At 40.4% G+C, this 14884-nt stretch overlaps 2 protein-coding genes across 7 annotated transcripts in view; both read right to left on the bottom strand.

Moving 5' to 3' along the window:
- Positions 1-466, bottom strand: part of Vps35l (VPS35 endosomal protein sorting factor like) — a 149615-nt gene extending 149149 nt beyond the window's left edge. Inside the window, exon 1 of the mRNA XM_045143951.1 lies at positions 414-466. Coding sequence (XP_044999886.1) covers positions 414-430 — 17 coding nt within the window. The 5' untranslated portion in view covers positions 431-466. The remainder of the gene's footprint in view (positions 1-413) is intronic.
- A 3939-nt stretch (positions 467-4405) lies between these two features.
- Ccp110 (centriolar coiled-coil protein 110) overlaps positions 4406-14884 on the bottom strand; it is a 35144-nt gene continuing 24665 nt past the window's right edge. For 5 of the 6 annotated variants that reach the window (XM_045143239.1, XM_045143242.1, XM_045143237.1 and 2 more), the window contains 7 exons: positions 10522-10620; positions 10147-10263; positions 9296-9369; positions 8496-8558; positions 7741-7800; positions 7185-7270; positions 4406-4892 (listed from right to left, as the gene is read on the bottom strand). In XM_045143239.1, the coding sequence (XP_044999174.1) occupies positions 4840-4892; positions 7185-7270; positions 7741-7800; positions 8496-8558; positions 9296-9369; positions 10147-10263; positions 10522-10620 (552 nt within the window). In that variant the 3' untranslated portion in view covers positions 4406-4839. The remainder of the gene's footprint in view (positions 4893-7184; positions 7271-7740; positions 7801-8495; positions 8559-9295; positions 9370-10146; positions 10264-10521; positions 10621-14884) is intronic. The other variant, XM_045143243.1, reaches the window with a different exon arrangement.

A 14884-nucleotide genomic window follows, 5' to 3' on the forward strand; every position in this document is an offset into this window, starting at 1 on the left:
GCGCTGCATGCAGCGGGACGGCTGCGTCCACTTTGCGGATGAGAAAGCTAGGTCCTCCGGGTGGACAGAGGAACTCGGGGAGCGCACGGCCAGTCTCCGTGCCGCAGACTCCCGGGAGGTCCAGCCTCCTCCCTGGTGTCCCCAGGGCCGCGAGCTTCCCCCGGGAACCAGGAGGCCTGGAGCCGAGTTTTCCTTCAGGGATGAGTGGAGAAGCGGGCCGCGGAAGGCGCGGGGCTGAGCAGAGAACTGGCAAGCGCCTCTCCGGGCTGCGGTGCCCATTAAGAAGAACTCGGGTGCTGGCAACTCGGGACGGGGCGGAGGCCGCTGACTCCGAGCGGGAGGGCGGCCCTCACTCGCCGAGACGCGGCCGGGCGCAGGTCCTCCCCGAAGCCCACCTGCCACCTCTTCCTTACCAGGGGAAGGCCGCCATCTTGCCAGTCACATGATCGCTGCTCAGGAGCCGCCCAGCCCCTTCCCTACCGACCGCACGCGCCCCGCCCGGCCGCCTAGACTGTGCCGGCAACTTCCGCCCTGCGGACCGCAGGCGTCGCGGACCGCGGGTTGTGCGCGGCCTCCGCCCTGCAGAAGCCAGCGCTGCCGCTCCACCGCGCCCTTTGGTGGTGGACAGGGTCGTACGGTCCCCGCGACGTAGACTGCAGGGAGGAAGGGGATCTCCGAGGAACAGGCCGCACCTGAGCCTGTTTGGGGCCATGTCCCTTGGTGTTTCAGGAGAGGCAGGCAGTTTTGGCATCCCTCTCCCACAACCACATCCGAGTATGAGTAACTGGAACGGAACTCAACCAAATGGGGAAAGTCGGGTTGGCTACACCCGGCTTTGCAAAGCCGCAGTATTCTAAACTGAACGTCCATCTCCACCGCACAACCTGTGCTTTGGTGTTTTCCGTGCTTTTTCTAGGTGGGGGAACCCCAGTGCCTTTATGAAATCGTTTCATGTGTGTTGTGCACTGTGCTGAGCTCTTTGTGCTGCCTTCATCTTCTTCTCCCTACAAGCCTCTGAGCAATCATTGGTCGCCTAGTTTTCAAAAACTGAAGATCAAGCCGGACATGGTAGCACGCACACACCTTTAATTCCAGCACTCAGGAGGCAGAGGTAAGAGGACCGCTGTTTGAGGCCACCGTGGGACTATAGAGTGCATTCCAGATCATCCTAGCCTAGAGTGAGACCCTACCTCTAAAAAACAAACCACCAAAGTGAAAATATTAAGTGCCTAAGGCACTGAGTGAATAACAGGAAGGAGGGGATTTAAACTCAAACCCCAGATCACAGGAATAGAGGAGACTTGCAACTGCAAAACAGCATACATTCAAGTGTCAGTTATGACAGAAAGAGGCCCAAAAATCACCTTAAGATTCCTGGAAAGGGCAATTGACTATATTTCCAAGTACGACTTGAGTTTCGCATTTTCTTCATCTATGAAATGTGAGTAACAGGCCACGGAGGTGAAAAGGTGATTGTCAAGTGGTACCCCCCTCAGGCAGTGTGGTCTTTGTTTCTGGAGCTTTTCTCTCCTGGAGGCAGACTGCAGTCTGTCATTCAGCTAAGCATCTCTGTCTGGCACGTGAAGATGAAGGCCACTGCCCTGGAGAGTAGTAAAGCACTGCTGCTGCAGGTTCCTTTGCAAGGAGCAGTAGCACTGGAAGAGGTGAGAAGGGTCATGAGAGTCAGGAGGCAGTGGCTGGCATCAACCGCCCTTAGCATATTCCACCAATGTATGTATGGAGCAAGTAACAAGGAGCCACGTAAACAGCTTCTGGAAAGGATGAATAAGATGTTGGTCCCACCATAAGCTGAGAATCAAAACCATGGTTGGTTCCGTAACATTTTTGTCAAAAATGTCCTCAAAAAAATGGAGAATTGAAGGGCTGGGGCAATGACTCATTGTTAAAGGCACTTGACTGCAAAGCTTGTTTAACTGGATTCAATTCTCAAGTCACCCATGTAGGCTTGATGCAGTGGCACAAGTCTGCCCCCCCCCCCCAGCCCACTCACACACACGATGGAGAATTGAGAACCAAAGAGAGTTGGGCCTGGTGGCTCACACTGTAATCCCACCACTTGGGAGGCTGAGGAAAGGAAGTTCAAGGCCAGCCTAGGCTAGCGTGAGTTCCAGGTGCCTTGCAGAGGAAAGAGAGACTTAGCTCAGGCTGGCCTGAGCCTCCTGAGTACAGGATTACAGGCAGGAGACATTGCACTTAAGTCAGACATTATTTTTACCCAGGACAGATATGTTTGTCCTTAGAGCTACAAGTGGAGCCTATGATGGGATTTTACCACACCCTATTCCAAGGTCTTTAAGTTTTAGAACTTAAAAATCCCCTATGGTTCCTTACAAATAAAGCTCTCCATCTCCATATTTGCTTTTCTCTTTTTGAAATTTAATTATTTGAGGGGCAGAATGCACATGGGTGCTCCAGGGCCTCTAGCCAAAATGAACTCCAGACACATGTGCCACCTTAGGATGGCCTATCAGTCTACAGCTTGACAGCAGTTATTTCCAGTCATTTCCACCACTACCCAACATGAATGGGTATGGAAGGGGGGTCCACTCAGCATGAGCTGACAAGTCTGTCACTGTATTCACACTAGGGACTAGAGAGCAACATTGAGCAAAGCAGAAACCTCACTGTGAGCATCCACTGGCCCTCCCTCCTTTCTCCTCTGCCTCTCTACTACTCTGTGCAGGTATCTAGCTCCTCGGAAGCAAGGGTATGACACAACTGCCACACCAAGCTCTGGGATGGACAACCTGTGAAATCAAGTTGTGGAACTTTAAACTGCAGACCATGATCATCTGAAATACTGTTCTGGCCACATAACTTTTTTATATCTGTTCCTCAGTTGTCCTTTCCATGGTTAAAAAAAAAAATCCAGCTAGATTTCTTTTAAGATGAAAACTTTATTTTGCCTTTTTCCTAGAAGCAAAACTAGTGAAAAATCAAAGTATAAAAATAAATACAATTTACATTATAGGCATTCCACTCAAAGTAAAAATAACAATAAAAAGAATTTACATAAATAAAACCATCAAAAGCACAAAACAATGTCTGGCACTTTTATGAGAAAAAACTATGAATATTAAAAACCATGTAAAACACACCCTTCAGTTAAAGACACACTCCAATTTCTCATTCTTAATCTAAAACTAGTTATAACTTTTCCCAAAACATCCTATTTGCTTAAGCTAATTGGTATCAGTACATATTAAACTTAGCTCCTCCCTTTTTCTCTCCACAGAGGCCCACAGTGATATGAGGGAGCCATGTCCTGAGTTTTCAGAATAACAAAGCACAGTCATCATGCTTAAAGAAACCAATTGGATAGACTATCCACAAATAAAAACTTGGGGAAGTTGGGCCTTTTTGACTGTCTTCTAATTTTCTGGTTCACTCATTCAATAATGATGTCTTAATTTAAAACATCCAAGTTTATACCAGAGTAGGTTATTATTTATCTAATTATAATAGCTAGATGCAAAAGTTAAATCTTAAATGGAACAGAAAAATCAGAGAAAACAATCACTATGTCCATATTCTTAAAAGGTTTTAAGAATATGCATAGACTGCATTTTCAAAATACTAGTATCTTTAAAATTTAAGTTAGAAGGATTAAATCTACACAGTCCCAAATTTTTTGTGAGAAGACAAAGCCCTTTTTAGAAACTGTATGATAAAGTAAATGACAATCTCTTTCATAATCTCATTTCTCTTAGTAACATGTATCAGGATTTTTCATAAATATTAGTCAAGAAAAGCTTAAGCCTCAATGCTTGAAGTACTACAGATTTTTAGCTAGGCAATATTACTATACTATAGGAAATTGGTTTTTGTATTTATTAGCCCTTTATTCCCTTAAGTTAATCATGCTTAGAAAAAAAAAAAAAAGCAGACTATGAAGAAATAAAATCTACAAACTAAGCAGAAACTATCCCTGCATGCAGTGTGCTGTTCTGACTTTCAGAACTGGATGTTGGGATGCAGCTGTAGATGCTACATTCAGGAAGATTGTACTGTCCTCTCCCAACACATCCCCTTCCAAGAAATAGCTTACACTCCAGTATACCTATCTCTGGCAGTAATGTATAGTAAACCCACCATTTCTGCAACTAGCCATGTGCTTCTGCCCAGCCATCTCTGTGTGGACTTCAAGTGACAATCCAAACGTGGAAACTGCTTTATCTTGTATGTTTCTACTAGTCACCAAAGAATACAGAATATTGACAGTTCAAAGTTACAAAAAGGGTAAACCATACTTCTGTAACAATTTCTCCTTGACTATAATATCTATTTTTGTTTGTTTGCTTGCTTGCTTGCTTGTTTTCAAGGTAATCTCAGGATGGCCTCAAACTCATGGTGATCCTCCTACCTCTGCCTCCCAAGTGCTGGCATTAAAGGTGTGTGCCACCACACCCAGCTTCTATGTGTTTTTTTTTTTTTAATCAAATCCAATAATCAGTCTATACTGAAATTTATGTTTCAGCACTAATTTACAATTTTTGACAGCTTTTCAATATTTTGTAGAAGTCCAAATGTCCTTTTACATTTACAAAATGTTCTGTCTAGACACAAAAAAGGTTCCATAAATTATGCAGAGATTGGGCAATTACCAAATGCTATTTTGTCTTGACCCAAACTAATATTAAGAATGAAGAGGGCAGGAATTAGCCACACCAATCACATTACACAGAAGAGTACTCAGCCCTGGGATGCCACTCTGCTTGTGTAAAAAGAACCCCAATCTTAGTGAAAAGTCTTGTGTGGGAAAAACAGCGTAGATAACAATCCTTCATACTGCCCTTCATCCTAATGAATGCTGTCTTCTTAAATTGTCGCAACATTTTGCCGCTTTCTTTGGATTTTTCCTGCATATGCTCCTAAAAAAATAGAGCAAAAAGTAATATTTCTTAAGGTTAGAAATTTCCTCTGATTCCATGTAGCGACTGCTTACTATCAGGCCCTGGGCTAAGCACTATGTGCTTTCATACTTAGTCCACCAGAAGAAACGATTACTTTCATTTTAAGAACATGGTACAGGCATATAGGACCATTTGCCAAAGCGAGCATAGCTATAAGCAGAAACTTTGAAATCCATCTCCCTCAGATCTACTCTTTCTTACCCATTTTGCATAGCCACCTCCTATTCTACTCTGAGGGTGGTTTCTGAAGTTCAGTATATGTAACTCTCAAACAGCAAACAAGAAAATATTTTTAAACATTCAGGAATTTTGTCTTGTGAAAGCTAGTTATTTTGTATGATCAGTCACACACTTTTGACACTTGAAGATTCTACTTCAGTCTAAGAGTACAATATTTTGGCATGGCAAAATGAGTTTCAGAGCTGGATCTATTTACCCAGACTTGTAATTCCACCTGGAAGGCTATGTCATAAAGATCATAAGATAATCATAGCCTGTGATAATAAATTGAGATTTTTTTTCTCAAAAAAGTTGTCTATAAATTATTTAGTATAAACAGTTGAATTTCCATGTAGACCAAATCAAAGCATAATTTCAAATTTATTTTAAAACATAATCCAGGACACTAAAAATCAGTCAGGAAAAAGTAATTTTTTTTTAAGAGCTACAAAAGATTCATAGTAAGCATTTTTAATCAGTGTATCCCAAGTTCAGTTGATGTAAAAGACTAACAACATTTTGGAGTCTTATTCAACTGTCTAAATACATAATCTTGTATTAATAAACCTTCAGAAACAACAACAAACTTTACTTGTTTAGATAAGTATTCGTTATGCATGTTTATTAATTCCATTTGAATTAAATAATAACATTGTAATGCAATTCAGTATTGACATTTATAAATACACTGTTAACTACACACTGTTAACTACAGTGACCACCTATCCATCCATTAAGTATTACTCAATAGAAGACTGCTTCTACTTAGTTTACAAGTGACAAACAGTGGAGATGGAATGCATGAGAAAAGAACATGGAGAGTAGTCACTGTGGCAAACTGATACTTGGCAAAGCAATTAATTAATCTACAGTAAGTTTCCAACCACCTAAGACTTATCTCGGTATAGAACACCAGTATGGGGAAACCTGAAAGTGTCTCAACTTCACATACTGTCACAAAAAACAGATCAGGAATTGGGTCAGGCTACATGATTCTGACAGCTTCTGGAGTAACCAGGCTCTCCAACCATGTACTCTTAAAACTCCAATGACTGTGGCTAAATGAGCCAACAGAAGGATTTTGTAAATTATGATAGATGTAGGTGACATTAGGAATTATGTCCACTGCAATCATTTCCAAGTTATTAATAATTTGTTCCTTCCATGAACATGTAAAACTTATTTACTATTGCTTGTTCTCTCCTAATGGGAAAAATCACTTAGTTATATGGCTCTAAAATTTGTTTAATTTTTTATTAATGAGAAGATTAGGATTAAAGGTTTAATATTTATGGCCTGTGATTACCTTAGCTATGTATTCAATGTTTAGAAAGCAGTAGTTAATGCTTAGCATTTTTAAGGGATCACATAATTTCAGTGAGCTTAACCAAAATGTCTTAACCAAGACACCTAAAACAATATGAAGGCATCTGGCAGGAGTTTGGGATCAGCTCAACACTGAATTTGTCCTCTTGCCACCATAAACAGAATTATAAATACAGGTTTTCTTTATCCCTTCAGTAATCCCCAAGTGATAAACATTAGAAGAGATTTAGTCAGCCCCTTATGAAGTAAAAGATGAAGACACCCTCCCACCTGGCATATTCACTAGTGATCTTGTGGTCATAGAAAGATATCCTTACTCAGTCATGCAGATTCAAATACCCCAGGCTGAACCGCTACCCCAGGGCCCAGCAAGCCTGCAGAGATTCAGGTATCAGATGATCATTTCTACTTGTATGTAACAAGGTTTCTGAAGGAAGCCTAAGTAAGTCTACAAAATGCTCAGAATAAAATGCACATTGTTTTCCATGGAACTGCTATAAAGTATCAAAACTAGGAGTATAGTTCCTATGATTTCCTGGCTGCCACAAAACACTAAGACCAAGATCACTGACAGGAATTCTGTGAATATGCCAAAATTATGGTGGCAAGGAAAGACAGTGTATCCCATTCATGTGGCCTAAGTCACAGGGCAATTTGGATACATCTTTGTGTGGAACAGGCTTCAGGAATTCATTTTCTACACACCTGACACAGGCGTTCTGCTAGGCACTCTGCTCTGGGAAGGCTTCTGTCTATTTTGCACAACCCCCTTCACTGATGTCTTAGGGGTTCTAATTGAATATAAAAAAGTTGATAAGTCACTCACATTAAGGTCTAAACTTTAAAGAAAGCAACCACATCAGCTGTTCAAAGCACAAAAAAATTGGAAAAGAACTTAAGTTTCATGCATGCGCACACTAAGGAGAGCCATACTTTTGTTCCAGTAGAAGACTACGCATGGCTCACAGTTTGCTGGAGAATCACTTTGGCAAAGCTGAAGTCACTACATGAATATCTTAGAATATTTAATGAGCAGAATGATATGAAATGAAAAGGAAAAACATGCCAACGTAAGATAATAAAATGTTACACAACAGTATACAAGGTTATCTGTAAAGACAAGACTTTCAAAGAGCTCTCATTGTTACACAATATATCAAGTTTTAAAAATATTTATTCTTTATATAAAGAACACAATAATTTCTCCACCTCAAAACTAATGTTGACTATTTTTAAGCACCTATGTGTGTGGTATTCTTACCCTTGTCTACTTAGTAGCCTATGAACAGGTGTATTCTGTCCTTGGTTTGGCTGAAGGACTCTGTTGACAAATTAAATTAAAAATTAATTCAAAAGAATAAATTCCACTTTCCCACTTGTTTTCAAAGTTGATGACTCATATCAAAAGCCATCAATTCAAATGAAGTTTGGTGGCTAATGCCTGTAATCCTAGTAATTATGACACTAAGGCAAGCAGATTGCCATGAGTTCAAAGCCAGCCTGATCTACAGAGTGAGTTCAGGATATCCTGAGATCTCATCACAAAAGCAAAAAATGTTATCTATATGATGACCTGGCCACAAAGCAAAGTAAATCAATAGAAGCATAAAGCATATTAATATGGTATTTATATGTTGCTTACCATGACTGCAGACCTTGGATATTTATCAGAAAAGCAATAGCCAACATAGGCATAAACATGTATACATTTAGATCATTTACTCATATACTTTACAAATGCTAACTTTTCAAATGTAAAAGAAGGAACCATCACTCATTTTCTAAGCATGGAAATGGGTCATAAACTTTAAGTTAGCATATTATGGCTTTTAAACAAGTACCCATCATCTAACCTGACATATGACCAGGAATAGGATCAGATATTAATATGAATACTGGGCCTGAGTATCCTACTGCTATAGGGTAGAACAAAGTTAATGAAAAGGAAGTTCAGGATATATAAGATTTTCTCTTTGAAGAAAATGCCTCTCAATGAAATGAAGTGATTTTTCTCACCTTGGTTCAGAAGGACTTTGTTTAACCAAAAATTTCTTATTTGGCATTCCCATCTCAGCAGCTCTGATACAATATAAAAATAAGGACATAATGTATTTAGAAAAGGGACAAAAGCATGCTTACAAATGTGATACGGATGACAGAAACAAAGGGTCATTTGCAAGTGGATGTTCTAACACATTAAAATTACTCTCAGGGGCTGGAGAGATGGCTTAGCAGTTAAGGTGCTTGCCTGCAAAGCCTAAGGATATATGTTTGACTTTCCAGATCCCATGTAAGCCAAACACACAAGGTGGCACATGCATGTGGAGTTTCATTGCAGTGGCTTAGGCCCTGGCACACCAGTCCTCTCTCTCCCCCTCCCCCTCCCTCCCTCCCTCCCTCCCTCCCTCCCTCTCTCTCTCTCTCTCTCTCTCTCTCTCTCTCATATAAAAAGAAAAAAGTTAAAAAATTAAAAATAAAAATTACTCTCAGGAAAGATTAATAGAATATGCTTCCTATTAAGTTTTTCACTAGAAAATATTTAAGATATTGGAAGAATATATTTCAAATGATTACAAAATCAAACATTAAATATAAAAAATAACTGTTAAGCTAGATTGTTATCAATTATATAAGCTGAATGTTGAAAAGTAACTTCAACACATTTATCAAAAGATGAATCAGACTGTTGCTACCTAGTTACCTCAATTGCAGAAAGCTAACAGCTATTTATTTCTAGCTAATTATTTAGAATATACAAACCAACTGATAGGTAAAGGCAATGGGCTTAATAACAATGTGACAACAGGAAGACTTACTTCATGTACTTCTTCCTATCAAGAGACTTCTGCGTTGCAGCTGAAAGAGCCACTCGTGGACTTTTCATCTTATCCTTCAAAGCAGAAAATGAATATAAAGCTCTACTGTTAACAACAAGGCCACATATTCAAGTGAGGAAGACCCCAAATTGCTTCTGTAGTCATGCTTTTAACGGAGTTTTTCTTTGTGGCTAAAACAGTCTGATTCTAAAAATTGAATGCTTAAAATTATTTGTCCCAACAAAACAATATAAATTTTGCTTTTCATTGAAAATCAGCCTAAGATCAACAATTAAAACCCCAGACTGCCAACACTCTGGTATAATTTCAAATGAATAAGGAGCCTCTATTCTCATTAATTTCAAAAGAAGCAACCCACATGACAATGACAAGAGTTCCATCAAGAGCAGCTGATAGTGTTTTATCAGCCATCCAAGAAAACAGTCAAGACTTCAACTCCAAAATCCAATCACAAGGCAAAGTATAATTCTTTTATTTCTCCCTATAGACTTTTAAAAAATATATTTTATTTATTTATTTGAAAGAGAGAGAGAGAAAGAGATTGGGTACACCAGGGCCTCCAGCCACTGCAAATGAACTCCAGATGCATGCGCCCCCTTGTGCATCTGGAAAGTCAAACTGGGATGCTTTGGCTTTGCAGGCAAATGCCTTAACAGCTGAGCCATCTCTTCAGCCCCTAGATTTTTTTTTTTTTTAATGTTGCTGGCAATCCTAGGAATTACCTGTGTTTAAGAATTGTCAGTGTTGCTGAAGTCATTAAAAAACAATATTTACCATCAATTACCCTAAACTCAGAAGAGCCTTCTTCATTAGGAAAGCATATGGCATACCATTTGCCTCAGCATTTTCTCTTTGCGGACTTCCCGGTCATGGCGCAGAATGGTCATTCTTTCAGCCGCATCCATTACAAAGAATATGTCATGAATGCCATACAGGGCAGCTCGCAACTGGGTGCAAAAGGAGAAAATGTCTGCATTTAAAAAATAAGGTTAAACTCTAGTAATATCATGTATACTAGCTATATGTCTTTTATCTCGAGAAAAAAGTTACAGTAGTTTTCATTGAAACCTATTTTCAGTGCTTAAATGAACAGAAAAATGTATTTCCATTTCTCCGCCTCCAATCAAGAATTAAGAAGTGCCCTTTAAACACCTTCAGGACAGGGCAGAAGTTTCCTTAAACACATTCAGGACAAGGGCATTTACCTGAGCCAATACTCTCTCCTGGAGTGAAGCATCCTGTGCAGAAACACCTCTCTTGAGTGGCACTTCTGACTGAAAGTTCCTTATGAATTCCATGGTATCCTGAAAAGAGATGCTCCCTCAAAAATGCTGTTCTAAGAAGATTTGTCATTACTGTGGTTTCCTTCTGTTCTTTTTCTCAGTTAGTTCAAAATTACTAAGAACATAAAGAAAGCTATTACTAATTACTTACCAAGCAGCACTCCCATCAACGTGAGGAAAGTGTACAAACCATTTCAGTATTATTTTTCACTCGATGGAGGAGGCCACATCAAGCTGAACTGCTCTGTCCCAGCTCTCTCTCAGCCTGTTTCCACAGCATTACTACAGTAAACTTTCTCAAGTCCCCTGCTCTCCAGGCTGGCTGAAGAGCTCCAACAGCCAGACACCATGGCTTCTTGGTCCTTTAGGTGGTTGAGGGCCACCTGGCTTGGTCAGATGGTTCTGCGTATTCATTGAACTATCCTACCACTATTCACGTGCAGTGTCCAGGAACCTTAACTACCTATATGTGAGAGCTATTTATGTTATGGCACATGCCAAATTTGAGCAAAAATCCAAAAACACTGCTGTTGACAAAGAGGGAGGCAGTGACAATGATCTTGACCATATTACTAAGTTTAGATTTGTACCTAATGATAAATCAGCACTGAAGGGAAAATGTATACCACAATGTCCAGATGCTGAGGATGACTCTGGAGAAGAGTATAAGGAGGGGCTGGAGAGATGGCTTAGCGGTTAAGCGCTTGCCTGTGAAGCCTAAGGACCCCGGTTCGAGGCTCGGTTCCCCAGGACCCACGTTAGCCAGATGCACAAGGGGGCGCATGCATCTGGAGTTTGTTTGCAGAGGCTGGAAGCCCTGGCGCGCCCATTCTCTCTCCCTCTATCTGCCTTTCTCTCTGTGTCTGTCGCTCTCAAATAAATAAATAAATAAAATTTAAAAAAAAAAAAGAGTATAAGGAGGACACACACAAACATCAGCATGAAGTTTCCCCTAAGACCAAGCCACCCTGGAGAGTACAGGAATGCTGTGAGCATCACATGGCTGGGATATGGATAGAGGAGAGTCTGAAGGCAGGATGGGGCAGAAAACACCAGCATCTCTGGACAGCATAAACACGCACATAAGATTCTGCTCAGGCTGAGTGTATATGTCTGCAAACCCAGAACTCAAGAGGCTGAAGAAGGAGGGTTGGAGGCCAGTCTTGGCTACATAATGAGTTCCAGGACAGCCTGAGGCAAAGAATGAGACTGTCTCAAAACAAAACAAACAACAACAAAAAGATGATAGAGAAGAACCTATGGCCTCTTTCACTCAATAGTAGGGTTGACTAAAGTCTTCTTCATTTTCTAAAGCTCATTATTATTATTTCTTGAGACAAACAACACTGACACATCAAGTTATTACCAACAGAACTATAGCCTCCATTCATAAAGGTTTAATTAGCTATAAGGATATTTTGGTTTATCACATACACAAAAACACTTTCCCTATGATGTGGCCTATAGTCCTGTCTTTACTGTGTACAGCTTCTGTGAGCCAGAGGCCTAGGTGGTGAAACACTGGAGCTGAAATGGAGGGACTGCATGGGAGAGTTAAAGCTAAGAAATGTTACCAGGGAGCCAGGTGTGGTGGCACACACCTTTAATCCTAGCACTCAGGAGGCACAGGTAGAAGGATCGCTGTAAGACCAGCCTGAGACTACATAGTGCATTCCAGGTCAACCTGGGCTAGAGCAAATTCTCCCTCACCCACCCCATCAAAAAAAAAGGAAAAGAAAAACAAAGCAAAATGTCATCAGGGTCCAAGGACATCATCACTCCTCAAAGATCTGATTCTCTGCTCATTGTTTTATTTATCTGACAGAGAGAGAGAGAGAGAGAGAGAGAGAGAGAGAGAGAGAGAGAGAGAATGGGCATACCAGCACCTTCAACTGATGCATACGAACTCCAGAGCTTACGCCACCTTGTGCATCTACCTTGTATGGATCCTGGGGAAGTGAACCTGGGTCCTTTGGCTTTGCAGGAAAACACCTTAACCGCTAAGCCATCTCTGTAGCGTTTTTGTTTGATTGTTTTTTGATTTTTCGAGGTAGGGTTTCACTCCAGTCCAGGCTGACCTGGAACTCACTATGTAGTCTCAGGTTGGCCTCGAACTCACAGTGATCCACCTACCTCTGCTTCCCAAGCGCTGGGATTAAAGGCGTGTGCCACCATGCCCAGCTTTGTTTTTTTAACTAATCTGGGACCCAGATTAATTAATTCAGGCATCTCTACAGAACCTTTCTTTGCAGATGGCACCGAGCTTTTGACTAACTTTTGCTCCTCTTGCCCCATTTCATCAGCCTGATCTCTTGGGCCTCTTCTTAAGGTACAGTCTTTCATTTACAACTTCAGGTGAGTTTTCTGTAACAGGACAAGTGAAAACTGCAGGAAGCTCTTAAAACACTTCCAGTGAGAATTGTTTTGTCTTTCTACTACTAGCAACACACAATCCTAGGGTTTCTATATTTTTATACTCGTTTTTTACTAAAACAATTATTGATGAATGGTCTTTTAAAAAGGTAATTCTAGGGCTGGAGAGATGGCTTAGTGGTTAAGCACTGGCCTATGAAGCCTAAGGACCCTGATTCGAGGCTTGATTCTCTAGGACCCATGCTGGCCAGATGCACAAGGGGATGCACACATCTGGAGTTTGTTTGTAGTGGCTGGAAGCCCTGGCATGCCCATTCTCTCTCTCTTCCTCTTTCTCTGTCAGTAGCTCTGAAATAAATAAATAAATAAATATATATATATATATATATATATATATATATATATATATTTTTTTTTTTTTTAAAGGTAATTCTAGGGCTGAAGAGATGGCTTAGCAGTTAAAGTCACTTGCCTGCAAAGCCAAAAGAACCAGGTTTGATTCCCCAGGACCCACATAAGCCAGATGCACAAGTTAGCTCAAGTGTCTGGAGTTTGTTTGCAGCAGCTGGAAGCCCTGGCATGTCCATTCTCTCTCTCTCTCTCTCAAATAAATAATTTTTATAAAAAAAAAAAGGTAATTCTAGGGCTAGAGAGATGGCTTAGCAGTTATGGCACTTGTCTACAAAGCCTAAGGACCCAGGTTCAACTCCCAGAACCCACTTTAAAAGCCAGATGCACAAAGTGGCACATATGCACAAGTGGCACATGCACACAAGGTGGTGCACACATCTGGAGTTCATTTGCAGCAGTTAGGGCCCTGACATGCCAATTCTCTCTCATTTAAAAAAAAAATGTTATTCTAAATAGCTCAAATATGCAGATTCTAACTCTAAAATTCAATAAGCAACCTAATACAGGCTAATTCTTTGACTGAGTCATGGTTACACACATAATAGGGAACTTTTGAATCTCTGAGTCAGTGGGACATTATTAATTAATTATGTGCTTTATGAATTAAGTGACAGCCTGATTTTACATTTCAAAATTAAAATAATGGCATTATATCAGCAGACTTCAGGCCACTATCTTAACAAGCTGAATCTCCACTCCCCAACCCCTAACTCCATGCATCTTTACATGATCAGAGACAGGAGTTCAGCTTCCAGACAGAAATAACTGAGGGGAAAGGGAAACATCTTGGGATGAAGTCTACCCTTACGGTAAAGGTATGAAGGAGTAATAACAGATTAAGGAAATGTCAGTAGATTTAAGAGTATAGCTTTTATATCCATATTCTCAGAAATGAGCATTGTAACTTATTAAGAGACGAGAGATGTTATATATGCATCATTCACTGCAAAACAAGGTATAGAAGCTCAGATAGATGATTCCTGTACAAGAGGATAAATACCTACCTCAATTGTTCTTTTTATTTCTCCAATATAACATTTTGCCAAATGTACAAGAACAGTGTAATATATCACTCAGGATATAATAGGGATTGTGGGAAGGGGTCTGTCAGAAAACTATTACCTATAAACAAAATGGTCTTGATTTGATCTAAAAACATAAAACTAAAAACTATTCCTGAACTTACATGGAAAAATAAAATGCATATTTTTGTTTGTTTGTTTTTTGTTTTTCTTCAAAGTAGAGTCTTACTCTAGCCCAGGCTGACCTGTAGCTCACTCTGTAGTTCCAGTTCGGCCTCAAACTCACAACAATTCTCCTACCTCTACCTCTCGAGTACTGGGTTTAAAGATGTACACCGCCACACCCAGCTCTAAATATGATTTCTAATCAAGAACAACAAAGATAACTTTGACCAAAAAATTATGAATTATCTGGCAAAATTGAAGAAATGACACTGACAATAATATGGTTTGAGTTCTGAACTCATGTTAGCTCAACT

Source organism: Jaculus jaculus, chromosome 2, assembly GCF_020740685.1.
Source record: "Jaculus jaculus isolate mJacJac1 chromosome 2, mJacJac1.mat.Y.cur, whole genome shotgun sequence".
Classification (NCBI taxonomy): domain Eukaryota; kingdom Metazoa; phylum Chordata; class Mammalia; order Rodentia; family Dipodidae; genus Jaculus; species Jaculus jaculus.